Genomic DNA, 16,396 nt, shown 5'->3' on the forward strand with positions numbered 1-16,396 from the left:
TTGTTAAGTGCATTTTAAACATGTAGAGGTAGGGGAAAAAATACTTGTTATTTAGTTTTAAATTATTCAATAAAAGTATTTTTAATCAAACCTGGTATCATCTTTCATGTTATAATTTTATAGCTTTATTATCATGAATAGAGTTAAGAGTATCATATACAGAGAAAGAAACCCAATATTGACGAAAGCACTGTCTATCGATGGGAGGGGGTTTAGGCGGTGACCAAACTAACAAAGGAAAAGGCTTTAAAGGTTTGATTGACAAGCCTAATAACACCCAACAGGAAAAGAATTCCTAGTTCCCAGGAGATATTGCTGTGTGGGAATGTGACGTTCAAAAGGGCAACCAATCCACTGAACTGCCCCCAATAAAACTTTCCCTTACTCTTTTAAGAGGTCTTTCGAAAACCGACACGGCCTTTGTACACCACAAGAGGGGTTTGGTGGGGTTAATGAACCACCCAAACTTGTTTAGAAAAGATACTCTTTGAGTTAGATATTTTAGATTTTCTATGGTTGCACAGAAAATCGTACTGAGAGCCGCATGAATGTTAGAATGACTCTTAGAACATAGAACTCATCACTGATTAATTATTGAAGTAATTCGATTTTGGGATATTTAATTGCTCTTCATAATTCTGTTAATTAATATTAGAGAATCCTGTAATTTAGAAGGAATAATTTAATATTTCTAGTCTTTCCTTTGACATTTCATTTTTAACAATAATTGCGTTTATTAATTTTTCAGTCCAGGAGGATCGGGCAAGATCTATGTGCCTATGAAATTGTAAGACCTCGAACTCATCCCCAAAGAATGGGTTCAATCCTTTCTCTCAATAGTTTTAGTGCTAACAACGAATTTTAATAAAATGTCCTTAATTTTTTTTTAATTTATAAGTAAATTACTTATTTAAGAAATATTAAATAAGCTTAAATGAGAAAGGAAACGAATAAAATTAAAGTGAATTTTTCAACTCGTGCTACGTATTTGATATAACCTGATGTTTCTGTGTAGCTGGGATGTTCCTAATTTCAGTCTGATTTTCGAAAAAAAGAGAACATCCTCATTTGTACCATGTTAAAAAGAAATGATAAATATAGTTATTTTGAAAATAATTTTTGGATAAATTCTATTCCTTGCTTTTCTAAACATGGAATATAACCAACCTAATATGATAATGTGCATAAATTGGAAGAAAAAATAATAATTAAATTGTAAAATGCCTATATTAGATTATCTCCTGGTTTTCGAAATTTTTAAACCATTAATTGAATTATTATTACTTTTATTTTGTTTTATTTATTTATTGGATTTTGCCAATATCGCCATTCATCCACTTAGCCAGGGTTTCGTATCAGAGTTCTGGAATGTTTCAAACTGAATATTCATCTTGGCTTTGTAATAATTTTTACTTATAAATATAAAAAAAAGTTACAATTTTTTTTTTAAAATCAAATCTAATTTCTATAGAATTATTATCTTAACATATGTTTAGCGAGATTCAATTAAATAACTTGGTAGGAATGTTGCTTTGTTCAAAATAGAAATTATGATTACTTGTATATAACTATGAATTGGAAGAAAAATAGTTGTAAAATATATTGTAGCACAAATGCCAATACACATTAAAAAACATTTCTTTGTCATATAAGAAAGTTTTTAAGAAAGCAGTGATCAACTTAGTTTTAGTTAATTTTTATAATCCAGATTTATGGTTGCTAAAATTAATTTAGCTTGCTTTTGATCGCTTACTCACAAGAGTATATTTAACTTCAAATTCGATAGACATGCAACATTTACTACAAGTTTAAAAAACTTATACTGTTCCACATTTTGTGCAAGGCATCTTTCCAGTTTTCAATAATCTCAACTAAAATGGGAACTTGAAAAAAGAAAGTATTTAAAGTTCAACTAATACAAAAACTTTCTCATTCAGCATTGTTTATGTGCATTACAGATTATATTCTCATCTAATATAATTAATTTCACTTACACATCCAATAATTTATTACATTAAGAACATTTCCTTGTTCCATTAAACAATTATTTTCTCATTATCCAAATACAGTACACTCCCGATTATCCGCGGAATTGGGTGGCGCGGCCGCCGCGGATAACAAAAATCGCGGATTAAAAACGGGTATAGCAAAAAAGAAAACAATCATTCCAACTTTGAACAATCGTTTTATGTACAATAAAACGTAAAATAAACAGCAGGAAATGTTTAACTAACGCTTAATATTTTAGTATATCACTCAAAACTAACCTAAAATGAATTTTAAGAAAAGTGCTTTGTATTTACGAGATGCGTCAAGGATACACAGAAAAATTAATACATATGTACTGTTTTAATACTGTAATGTATTATGTAATTACAAAAGTATAATTGTAAAACTGCACCTTTTTATAAAAATCAGTCAAAAAAAAAAAAAAAAAACTTTGTGTGGCAGGCGCGGATAATCGGGAGTCTACTGTATAAGCAATGTAGATACATGAATAGGAGGAAAGATCAATAGTAAAATATATTGGTACAGAAATGCTAATATAGATTTTTAAAAAAAAAAAAAAATTGTTGTCATGTTGCTGTTGAAATTTTAATCCAATAATAACAATGCATGAAAATTTCTCTGAAAGCGTTATTTAAGATTTCTAAAATAGCTCCCAAAGCACTAATATAATTAGCAGTACTTGCACAGAGTTGCCTGTAACTTGATAAATATTAGCAAAATCAAATCAGAAACATAAAATAAAGCTATTAAATTGTATTAATCGTTAACAAGCAAAAAAATAATGATTTTACATGGTTTTTGATAAAGATATTCCTTAGTGAATTAATGTAATATACATACACACACATACATTTCCTTTTATGAGTATAGATAATAGCGATTTTGAAGAAAACGTATTCAGAAATATGAGAATATTCAAATATTAGTAAATAAAAGAGAATATAGATATGCTTATATCTTACTTCCCTTTAAATAAATTTCACTCCAGTAATTGTTTTTCTGATAAAAGCAATATTACCTTACCATTAAGAATAAAATTTATTATCATTTATTGCAAAATATATAAATAAGATAAATGTTATGTACAAGATTAAATATATAAAACACTGATAAAAAAAACGTAGACAAAATAGCAAAGAATTATATATATAAAAAAAAGTACAGTAATAAAAGTGTCCAAAGAGCAAAAAGCTTCGGAAACATTGTTATTGAGTTTTCACTTTTTTTTTTGGGGGGGGGGCTCTATAATAGTAGAAGGATCCCGAATTTTCATCGATCTTGGATACCTGGGATCAACATGTTCTGGCAATAAACAGTCAAAATAAATGAAGCTCAATTTTTTGTTGCCAAAATATTGGATCATGAATTACTTTTTCTGTTTTTTGCCCCTTCTTCGTCCACATTGAAAATAAACAAAAGCATCTTTATGTAATATGCAGCTGGCCCAGAACTTGAAAATAATATTTATGGTTTTTATTTACAGTTGTTTTTCCATCTTTGTTTAATTTCCAAAATGGAAATTTTATTGCCTCATCTGGAGAAATATTTTTGCAGGATGCTGGACATTTTACTTCAACAATCCCATCATCACCAATTAGCCCATCAGGAGATGTAGCTATATATGCAAAATCTGTGTTTACGAATAAACTGCAACATTGGATTTTCAAATTAAAATTTTCTTCTAGGGCCCTAATAGCATTGAGCTCGTTTTCTTGGCCGCATTTCATAGCAGCAAAAAGAAAATGCGAGTATAATTTATTTTTAATTATATTTTCACAACTGATCGATTCTTTTCTGCAGCAAACGACTCCAAAATCAGAAGCCGTTAGTCGCTTCCGACGCTCCTCTCTCCACAACGAACTGTCTTTCTGTTCAATCGTTGCCCTTTCTAAGGCAGCAACTTCAGTGTCAGATAACTGAAAGGATTTAATAATTTGCTCTCGTTTTTGGCGAAACTCCTGTTCCGACAAATCAGTCTTTTCCGTACTGGGCCCGTAATTTTTATTCCGCGCTTTGTCTCTTAAATAAAGTTTTTCTACATTGACGAAATTTTCCTTTTCTTTGCTGCCTCTCTTTTTGTCTTTTTCTTTCCAAAGATTTCACACAAATCCCAGGACTTGTATTGTACATGTTTTTAAGAAAAGAAGACATCAAACTCCTGGAATTATGCGAAATCACTGCGCCATTACAACGAGCCTGGTAACTGTTGCGAAGGCAGAAATTAATTCTTTTTCCGCCAATAAATTTTGCAATAACTGCATTAAATTGCTCCACACAATTGTTGTTGGCAGCAAACAGTAAGCTTTTGCTATGGGTGGCCAAATTTTGCATGGCGGTCATTACTGTAAAAAGCTGTCCACTGTTTCGTAGATCCTCCAGCATATCTCTTTCAGTTCTTTTTTCTTCCTTACAAAATGCTTCTGTGCATTGTTCGTGCTTACCAAAAACGTGATAAATTATATTTATCATGCACTTCTGCATTTCGTCTTTTGGTGGAAATTTTGAATAAAAGGCAATAACGTTAGATATGGCCTTTCCCATTTTTAAAATATTTTTTCCTAGGATCTTTCTATGGGCAATGGGTCCAGATTTTGTATTCTTGGCAATGTCTTTCAATTTATTACAAATTTCCTGTAGAGATGGTTGTGGCACTCTATTTTTTCCTTAGAACTCATCGTAAGGTCTGGAATCCAAAATCATTTTGTAAACATTACTATCTCTGTCTGCAACGAGCTTTACATATTTCACACCATACATCGAAATACTTTTCTGGAATCCTTCTTTAATAATGTCAGTCTCCATTCCCGAAGAGTTTCCATTCCAGTTTTTATAACATGTATGATTGTTCGGTGGTATTTTCAATTTATTTGCTCTGAAAGAGATGGAGCAATACTTGTTTCGAACACCCAAGTGTAGGACTTCGTTCGAAATCCTACGATTGTCGCCTGAAAGTATATATAATTCTTGTTATAATTTTAACTGGAAGGAGTAATATTTAAAAACTGGTAAGACATAATGAATAAATAAACGCATTGGAAATAGTTTTACAACATTGTAATGAAATATTTCCACTAATATAAAATAATTTAGGCATAAATATTAGTAGTATTCTCTATTTCAATTTAAATAAACATAATTTCGGTTTCGTTTACTTTCTAATGCTCATATTGTACTTATGCCTTTAAAATAAGCTTTTCGGCACATTGCGTCTGAGAAATATACAACTATTAAAATATTTATATTTAATAACCATATAATCATTTTTATTATTTAGATATTTTATTACATTCTTGCAGTAATCCTTTCTGAAATATTAATCATTATTGGAAAAAAATACATTTCGTATTAAGCAATTATCTCAGATGTTTATACCGCGTAAATATATTTTCCATAATTTCAGGATCAAAATAATAATTGCTCTTAGTAAATATTTTAATAACACGCATCAGTGAAATTAAAGGCTTTAGTGTTCTTCACATCCTATTTTAAAAGTAATCTATAATTAGTAATAATCTTCATTTCAAACTAATAGTTAATAATAGGATTAGTTAATGTTGTCAAATGAAGAAAAAGATTATAATAATGAAGATAAAAGGGTAAAATAATAATAATAATCCAATTGTACTTTCCAGATTAGAACCTAATTTTATCAGAAATCAAAATTTCTATAATATTAAAGCATTATAATAGATTTTAATAAAATATCTACTCTTCATTTTTTTGCAAAATGAGTAAGTGATAATTGCATTACATACCGCTCCGGATAGAGATGAATAATTTGTCCTGTATGATCTTTTTGCCCAGCAACCGTCGCCAACTACGGTCAAAAGAGGTAATACCATCTGAATGTATTTCATTTGCCTCTATCGCCAGACGTCCTCCATTGCTGCATCGTGCATTTCCTTTGTAGCCATTTCTTCCCAGGCTGCCGAAATGCGATCGTGCTCCATTTGGAAAGTGCATGAAGTCATGGACGGAATATCCTGGGCCGAGAGAATATCTTCTAGATTTGAATATCCTCCGCCCGTAGCCATGATATCCGAAACAGCGGCAGTATTTACAGGCATTTTGCGCGAATTTGAGTTTTCAGACCAAATAATTTCTGTGAAAAAACACATGCTACACTTTAGTTCAATACCAGTTCGTAATCCTTTTCTTATTTCATATACGACTATCATATTTTCTAAAGAGCAATTAAAGAGACCTTGATTGTCTATTTGTCGAAGTCTGCTGAAAAAATACCCTACATCAATTCTTCTTCTTCCAATGAGAGTTATATCCTTTGATGTTTGATGATTTTGATTGGAAACACACAGAGTTTCACCAGGTTCATCTGGGGATGTTTTTTCGAAACATATTTGCTTGGCTTTCCGTCTGAAAAATTTCATGGCAGCTTTATATTGTACATAATTCACAATTTTTTTTAAATGCAGTTTTAAATTCTATTGGCTATACACATCATTTTAATTCTACAAATATGAAATAGCATAAAATTAGTGATATCAGTTGTTCTTCAATAGCATTTCGCGACGCCATACTACTTAAAAGAATTATATATACTTAAAAACCGCAATATTTTGGATTTCCTTAATTTATGTAACAGCTTAAAGTATTCATTTATTTTCAATGTTATCAAACCATTTCTTGTGGAAATTATTGATAACAAATGCGAAATATTGACTTATATTATCATTAAAAAACTGCAATACTTGTAAATTTTTACAATAACTTGCATTTGTATATAAGTCAGTCAAGATTCATGCATTAATACAAACTGCAAAAATTTAAAATTGATTATTTTTACTTACGATAATTAAAATTTTCGATGAAAAATTAAAACTGTAAAAAATAATGTTGATAATTGTGCTTCCCTGCTAAAACCTGATATGATACTCTGTAGATAATTTTTTAAAAAAAGTAAAGTAAACCTTTTCTGAATTGGGTCATTTTTAGGTCACTACTGTCCTGATCCATCTGCTTGTTAAACTTTTTTCTGTCAAAATGCTGATAAATACAGTTGTTATTTTTTATCAGTTTTGATTTACGGCAAAATAAAATTATTCTTTTTAGAACAAATAAAAAAAAAATTTAATGGCAAAAAAGAGTTTAAAATTATTTTTTTTGACTAACTAAATAATAACTAAGGTTCTGTTTTAAATTAAAACTTATTAAAGAATTATACTTTTCTCCCCATTGAGCTAAGTTTTGTCCCGTTCACTTTTTCCTTTTTGCCGACAGGTACAATCTTTTCTTTGAACCTCTTCGATAATCCATATTCAGTTAATTTCCCCTCAATATCTCAAACATGTGAGCAAGAAAAGTAAACAATATGCTAATTTACAGATAGATATAATCATATATTTGAAAAAAGTCTACTAAATTTGTTTCCAAGGGTGCGGTAGCATTCGCAGAAACAAGTGTGGATTGTGAAGGCGCAGATGACCACAGCTTTGATGGTAAACAAAATAAAAGAAAAAAAAAGAAAGAAAATAATGCTAAGGGGGAGATTTTTAGACGTAGTGAAGACTAGATAATAAAAGTCATAATCAATCAGAGGGTAAAGGGAGGGTTATAGTGTATTCCTCCGCGAATGGGAAGAGTTAAAGGAGCATTGGAGAGGAGGGTACAAATTATTTTTCCAATTTTAGGTCTAAAAAACTGCTTTTACACATTTTTCTTTTAAAAATTAAATATGCATCGGAAAGAAGATACCAAAACAGATGTTTTGCAGTTGCTACTTTTATTTTATTTATGAGAGAATTTTTTCTAAAATTGTTTAAATGGTGAGTTGAAATTTTGTGAACTTTTAATAAATATTTAAAAATACTTTGAGAAGTCCAAGAAAAAATTCCTTTGGTAGAAACCTGTGTTTTTATTCCTTCTACCGATTGCAGATGACTTCATAAAAAAAAAAAGCGATAGCAAATAAAAAATACCGCAATATTTCTACATAGAATAACATTGTTTGAAAATCGTAGGTGGCGCCTTAACTTCAGGTGTTGACAGAACCAAATTATATTCAATTGTTACTTATCTAGCAATTTCAAAAAAAAAAAAAAAAAATTATATTTTTTCTTTTTACAAATTTTTACATTTGCATTTAGACAAAATTTATATAATTATTTATTTATTGGAGGTCAAAATTGATGAGCAAAATTATTTTTGGAAATCTTATTTAACTTAGTATATATACAGAATGTGTATCCTCATTCAAATTATTGGTAATGAATTAATTCTCTAGAATGCACAGCTCCATAAGTTCTCAGTTCTTGTGATTTTTTCCCTGATTAACAACCACAGATTGATTTGAAGTATGGTGATGATAAGATGGGATTGCTTACATCCCTCGAATGTCTGAGAATTGGAGTCAATTAGGATGAAGAAGTGAAAACTAAGTTTTGATTCTTATCTTAGAGTTATCTTTTCATATCTGTGTAATCATTTATCAGTGAAAAATAAAATCAATTTTCTTAAGAATCAGAACTACGATTTACGTTCATGTTTTGTTATGTTTTCTGCATTTAAGTTAGGCATTACAGAATTTATGTTAAAATGTGAACAGTTTATATCTTTTAATTTACTTTTTCTTTAATAAATTTTTGCAACATGCAGTGCAGTATATTAACAAATATAAACTACCAGTACCTTCTATTTTAACTCGACACGTTACAGTCTACTGCTTCTACGATTCAACGGGCTGTGTTCACATTCCGTTTGGCTTGAGATAAATGGAGGGCTTAGCACTCACTAAGAAATGTGAAAATACGTGTTATAACAGTGAGTTGTGGTAAAAAAATTTTGTCTTCTGGTATCACTAACAAATAAATGAGTTTATAGATCTCCGGCTTATCCAGCTTTTTTGTTATCCGGCCTGCCCTTACGCCACTTTAGACCAGACACTCGGGAGTGTACTGTATATCACTGACAACCTAAAATATTTGATTGGTTCATTGTGCTTTCCTTAATAAATAATTGTAGTGATAATGTTTCTCTTTTGTATGATAGCTGATATACTGGAAGTAGAATATATTATTATTTATTAATTTGCACTACACTGACCTTTGTTATTTCTTCACTCTCAAATTCTTTTTCTTTAAGAATCTGACAGGTCATTGACTATCTTGTAATAATTTTTAACGCATCCATCTCTGCTGCATATTGAATGGGTCATGTTGACATAACTTACCTTTATTTGTGTAATGCCTGTAATACGCCAATGCTCTCATGAATATTGTCAAATACAGTCTGAAATTAGTTAGGCGAAGTAATAGATTTATTTTAAATAAAAATATATTTGCCCATCAATTCAAAGAAAAATCTCAGCAAAGCATTCAAAACATAATTGCAACTTTATGCATTAAGATGTGTAATTTAAAACTGAAAGTTAGTATATTAAATTCAAAATAATCATTAAATTATACGAATATGGCAAAAAAGGAACATTTTTCAGCTACATATTAAGTTATCGACGACTCTAGGACATTCAGATTTTTTTTTAATATTCCGGCTGGCATTTATTTCATTATAGCTTTTTTTGGAGACCAGTTGATTCACTAGGAATTTTGTTTCTGTTCAGTTAAATTTCTATAATTTCATGTCCTTGATTTTTATCAGTAAACTTAATTTTAAACATCAAATTGTTGTAGATATTAAAGTCATATAATTTTAGTAATAAAAGATGTGCTCTATTCATTCTATAAATGCACTTTTCTAATGGAAATCAATCTTATTACATTATAGTGTTAATTAAAAGGTAAAAGTATAATCTTCTAACTTTCATGATACTATTACTTTACTGTTTTATTGTTATGAAAATAAATTACATGGACATTAAAAATGGAATCCTTCTTTCTTCACTTTTAACAATGGAAAGAAAATTACTTCGATTAAAAATTTGTTGACACAATGAAAACAAGTGTGAATTTTGGGACAAAAATATTAATCTATTGTTGAAAATTAGTCAAAAAATTTTTTTTAATTGCCAAAATCAGAAAAAAAGTGCAAGGTTATTAAACTGTTATTGTTAAAAACATATTTTTTAAAAATTTTATATGGAGCAAAAATTGTTTATTTGCTTTAATATTTTATGAAAGTTATGGTGAAAAATTTCACAAATCAGCTTAATTTTTAGTTTAAAAAAAATTGCTCCAAGGTGTACATTCTCACCTTCTAAATTATATTTATGCCGAATTTGGTCGTTGTACTTCAAACAAGCTATCCTGCAGGGTGCGGCACACAAATTCATCTTTACTAATAATAGACATTTTTTTATAATCATTTGTTCCTCTCCTGTTTCAAAAAGGCAGATATTTACAAATTAAGCATTCATACATCTCTAAAACTGTAAGTACAGCTTTATTCTGCATTTATATTTTTCTCCACTATCTCCAACCCTTTCTATTCAAATAATGTAAGATTTTCCTGTCATTTACATTTTCTCCCGATTAACAATATTATTCCTCTGATCCATTAAAATATAAAAGATGAGTGCTCAGTTGTCGTCTTTATTTAATCATTTTACAACATTTAATTATTTTTTTTCATGCATACTATTTGGATTCCTTATTTATTAATTACATTTTTAAATGTCTATTTATACTCTTATGAACTAACAGAAAAATAACATAAGAAAAAATTAGTAAGTTAAGGCTGTGGTGATAAGTTAGAAGTCATGTTTCAATAGCACAAAATAAATATTTTCTGAATGAGTCCAATTTTTGCACCAGTTAAATTTTTAAAATTAAAAAAAAAAGCAATAACTCTACAAATTTTAATAGATCAGGCATCTGATTATTTTAATGAAAAAGTTAAGAATACAGGAAAGTGAATTGAGCAAAAACATTATATTACTACTTTGCGCTTATTAAAAAACTTCTCGTATACATTCAGAAATTTTATTTTTTAAATCTTTTAAATGCTTAATTATTTTACTAAAATAATGTTCTTATTCAACTATAAGTTTCAGAAAACGACAAATTTTACTCTTAATATAAACAGATCTTTATAGTCCAGATAATTTTTTGTCATAACAAATGTATAAAGAAACCGGAAATGAAAATGGATTAACATTCAAAGGGTTAAAAAGTGCAACGTAAAATATCAGTCATAAAGGCATAGCTTCTCTTTAAAAACCTCTTTAATTTTATGTTTGAATAAATAATAGAATTAGCACAAAAGTTTAGAGTAGGCTATTTAATTTAGATTTCTTTTGAAACCAAAAATAATTCTTAACAAATCAAGAGAGATTTTTTTACTTGAATATATTCAACTTCCTATAAAATTAAAAAAACAGAAGTCCATTTTCCACCATTTATCTGTTTAATAGTAATCAACGTGCTATTAGTTGAAAAAATGTTCCAAAACTTTTAATGTGCACACTTGTTTTATATCCACTTTAATGAATCATTCTTTATTATTGTTACAGATGTTATGTGGTTTTGTGCATGCAAGTTTCAATTAGAAAGACTGCTACTTAAAATATTAAGAAAAATAATATCAAACATTTTTTATTACTTTATATCTTTTTTAATTTTATTTATCTAATTTCCATCAAAAAAATGAACAAGAATATTAACTCTAATCATATATTATAATTTGAATATTGCATCTTATTACTTTTGCTTGTATAGTTTTCATATTTATTTTTTTATTACAATTCCTAGTTTTTTTGTTCTTCATAATAAAGAATAATATTTCAATACCTAGTAGCTTTAAAAAAATTTGCCAACCAAAAATTTTTATGGTAATAATAAGACAAGAATAAAATTTGTTAAAGATGAAATATTTTTAAAAACCTTATGTTTCCTATTTTGATATTATTTTAAGTTATATTTTATAGAGTAAAAAATTGCTAATGTATAATACAGAAATATTAGTCTTGATTCCCAACATGCTTAAAATGTGTTTTAAATAAATGCCTTTTGCAATTGAGAAGAAGGAATATAATATTTGGCTATATAAAAATAATATGCAAAAAAGTAAAATTATTTACTTTTCAATGTGACAGAAAAACAGAAAAGATAGTGAAAAATATTTTGTTCAAAACAATCTTATAAGAATGCTTATTGAAATAGAAATGATTAAAATAAAAAATGCCAAATGAATATAATTATAAAAATGGTACTTACTGTTTAATAAATGATTAGATTTAAAATTATTGAAAACTCATTAGAAATAATATAACTTAAAAATAGCTTTTATTTTTATAAATATATTTAAATTATAATTCTTTGTTCTCATCATGATTCTCATTGGTATCTTAATTCATGTGGTATAACTTTTATTGCTCAACATGTTAAATTTTTATTGATTTTCAAAAATTGAAAAAGGGAAAAAATGAACACCAATTAAAATCATTACAGTGTACGATGCTGTTAATAAAATTCACTTTAAAGTTATGAAAATTCGCATCTTGATTATAATTTACATAATGTTAAAAATGTGCTATCAAAATAATATTTCAGGAAAAATACATTCAGTTAGTTTCAGATCATATTATATACGAGATCTTTAAAAACCTGAATAGTAATTCATTAAAAAAAAATTAAAAAGCAATTCAAACTTATTAATAAATTAAACGTCAACATAGTATTCAGGCTAAACATAAAACTGAAAATAAAAAATTCGTTTGAAGATGCCTCTTTATGCAGACATTTTTAACGAAAAATATTACTAGTCGTTGAACCAGGAAAATGTCGTCGATTTCGTTTGCTCTTGTCGTCATCCGTCTTGGGTTCAACTTCTTCTTTGGTAGTTTTTTCTACATCAATCTCGGCTTCGCCATTATCGCTTGCATTTTCTTCAACGGAAACATCTTCAATTTCATCTGCTTCTTTATAATGTCGCCTTTCAGAACGTTTACTCTGGTAGTGTTCAATTTTCGTTTCAATTCCAGCAGCAGCTACCGTTCCAGTAATTTGCTCTACATCGGTGTTGGTTTCATCTTCAGTCGTATTTTCTTTAACAGTAGCGTCTGTCACATCGTTTTCAATAGTTGCAGCTGTATTTGCTTCTTTCTGGTCACTCATATTTATTTAAATATATAAAGGTGTGTCCAGTCTAGGGATGACGAATATTTTATGAGCGGTTATTACGTAACCAATATCAAAAAGCCAATACCAGTGATCAATACTTTTCAAAGAGGCGTGTGATTCAAATTAGAGGTGGGTCGTTCACGTAAGAACGGGTCATCTAAGTGAACGAATTGATTGTGGTCGTTGATTTCTCTATATCTTTCGTTCGCGAACGACTGTGTGGACCTTGCTACTCTCATTGCGGTTTGTACACAGGAAGGGTGAGAAGAAGAGGAGGTAGGAATGTCGCTAGGCAAAAAAAGGGCAGTTGAAAAAGGGCATGGTATGAAGTATTTCTTATGTTTCTTCCGGTCATTTAATCGATGAATTGGAAGGTTGCATGAAGAGAGGGGGGTGATGCCATTGTGATTAAAGCATTTTTGCTTTGATGCTATCCTTACTTAAAAAGGATATACAATCAAAACACTCTTAAGTCCCTTTCTAAGTAAGAGTGTTTTGATTGTAAGACGATTTATTGAACCGGGGAGGGGAAATATGTGCGCTTTTTTTTAGATTGATAAAAATTCATTTTCAGAATATATGCTTGCAGACATATAGCATTTGCATAGTTAAAATAATATTTGCAGAAAATGCGAGATAAAAGGGAAAAAGTAATTTAAAAGAACTCAAATATTGCTTGTAAATCTATCTTTGCTTATAAATCTATTATTTGCTTTAGGATTATTTCATATAAAAGTGTTATATAAAATGAACATAACAATATTAAAATATATTAAATCAAAATTTTCTTTCTTTAGTTTTACATATTCTTTGATTTTTAAGATAAGATTTTGAAGAAAATAGGTCGATTGATTTTTCATAAGTTCCAGAGGCAGCGGTAGCAGGGGGGGAAATTGACCCCCTATCGGCAGCTCTTGCCCCCCCCCGTCGGCGAGAAATGCAGAGTTTCGTCGGCAAAAGTGTTCACCATTTCATAATGGTTGTAGAGAGTTGAGCATTATCGAATATGATTATTTAAAATCCATCTTAAAGTTAATATATTGTAAACAATCGAAATATCCAAGTAATGGTTCAAGTGCTTTGGCTATATTTGGTAAAATCGATTGGAGGTAGGTCAGTTATCTATAGGGTGGTAGGTCAATAATATGCCGTATTTTGAGGACAATTTTTGATAGACCAAACTAAGAACTTCATGCAATGGATGTCGAAGACGTTAATTCGCAGATTTTCAGGCATTTGATTCAAATGTCTTTCCTTAAGCTATAATTTGTACTACTTTTGGCAATATAACCGACAAGGTAACACGTGAATAAGATAATGACCAGGTGGTATTCTCATTTTGCTAGCAGTTTTTGGTCGGTCGACTAAACTCAATGCGGTGAGTGCCGGAGATGTTAAATCTGCAGATTTTAAGACTTTTGATTGAAATGTCGTTCATTTAGCTTATAATTTGCATTAGATTTGGAAATATATCCGACAAGTGAATAAGATACCGCATTCTGCCGATAACTTCTGGGTGGCCGGCTATGAACTAAATATGATGAATGTCGTCCAGTAGGAACTGAGATACGCCTCGAAAGTTCCTAATTGGTTGAGAGGCTTCTAGCCCCGCCTCCTGAGAACTATAAAAGGAGGCAGTCTGAAGCTGCCGAGAGTACTCAGAATCGACGGTGAAGAACGAGTCTTCCAAAGATTAGCAGAGCAGCGACGGAGTCAAGCTAGTGCTGAACTAAGTTGTGCGCTACTGTCTGCAATAGAGTCTTGTTGTGTGCACGTCTAGGCTGAAGATAATTGTCTTCTCTATGCTGTACATAGTTGTCGTCTTTGTGCTGTCCTGTGTGTCTTCGTGTAAATAAACGTCGTTGTTTTTTTCTACTGCTGATTGAGCGTTCTCCACACCATATAACTTCCACTATCCAAACGAACCCGGAAATTTCTTAACAATATCGAGACATAATTTATCAAATAGCATACCAAAAATACCATAATTTATAAGTAAAATTTTTGTTATTTTAGCGATAAAATTGCATACAAAATTTCATACTCCTTCTCTTTTTTCGTAGTTATAATGTATGCAGAAGGAGAGACAGAAATAATTTCAAAAGTGATTATTTATTTATTTATTTATTTTACAGGAGAACGGGAGAGGATGAAGAGATTCCTTAAACTCTTTAAAAGTTTTTAAGCAGTTTTAAACAAAAAATGTGTTACATTTTTTGGCGAATGATTTTTTTTCAAAAATTACGTATGCGAGAAAATAAATACTATATCATTTCCTTCTTTCTTATTCATGTTCCTTTCGAAAAAAACGAATTTGAAAAATAAACTCCTCTGATTTTTTCTCTGTACTTCTCAGCATATTCAACATTAACTAAATATTGTCGTTTCCCTACAGTAAGTATCTACAAACAAATTGGGAACATTTATACACATAATAACCGCTAATAGATATACAGAGGCAGATATTAGAACATAATATGTCCTCTATAAAAATGAAATTAAATCAACATTTGACCGTCTGCGTTTTCCCATTTTAATGTGAAATAATAAAAAAAAATCGATCTGCTTCTAAGTCTATAATTTGATACAATATTTGCATAAAAAATATATATCGTATCAAAAAGAAAATTACTCGAAATAAATTCTGAACTATTTCATTATATATGTTCACTTAAATAAATAGCCCTTTATAGAAAGATAACATTTTCCTCTTTATGTAAATGATTCTTATGAAATTATAGATCAGAAGAAAGTACGAAACAATTTCTTATTAAATAAAACTTGTTTAAATAAGTATACTTTTGGAATCTCCCCCTCCCCCCCACGAATAGTATATTGTAAAAATAATCGATTGTAAGAGAAAGTATTTTTTGAAAAATTCTTCCATTATAATATATACATTGCATTTAAGAATAAACTCCAACATCATTTTAATTAATACCAATTGTTAAAATAAATTTTTCAAATTTCAGGTAAAACACATTCTAATTGTTTTCATTCTGAAGCTGCTTTATTGAAATTAAGAGATTAGGAAAAACATATATGTTAATTATTTGAGAGTAAAAGGGCAATGCATGAATATTATCATTTCGTTGTAAAGTAAACTTCCAGATATTTTATTAAAGGGAACGAATCAATCAATTTCACTTTCTGTTGCAGAAAAAGTGATATAACGTATTTTTATTTGCCAAATAAATACTATACTCTGCTAACAATCCCTGTAACTTATGAAAAATGAATCGACCTATTTTCTTCAAAATCTTATCTTAAAAATCAAAAAATATGTAAAACTAAAGAAAGAAAATTTTGATTTAATATATTTTAATATTGTTATACTCATTTCATATAATACT

General features: G+C 29.2%; 1 protein-coding gene across 1 annotated transcript; it reads right to left on the reverse strand.

Annotated features, from left to right (window-relative positions):
• Positions 1-3,120: 3,120 nt before the first annotated feature.
• Positions 3,121-4,103, reverse strand: LOC129980744 (uncharacterized; the record flags this gene model as incomplete). The annotated part of the gene is made up of 1 exon (XM_056091125.1): positions 3,121-4,103. A coding segment is annotated over one exon (669 nt), but the record flags the coding sequence as incomplete, so codon positions are not given.
• Between the last annotated feature and the right edge of the window lie 12,293 nt (positions 4,104-16,396).

Source organism: Argiope bruennichi, chromosome 8, assembly GCF_947563725.1.
Source record: "Argiope bruennichi chromosome 8, qqArgBrue1.1, whole genome shotgun sequence".
Taxonomy (NCBI): domain Eukaryota; kingdom Metazoa; phylum Arthropoda; class Arachnida; order Araneae; family Araneidae; genus Argiope; species Argiope bruennichi.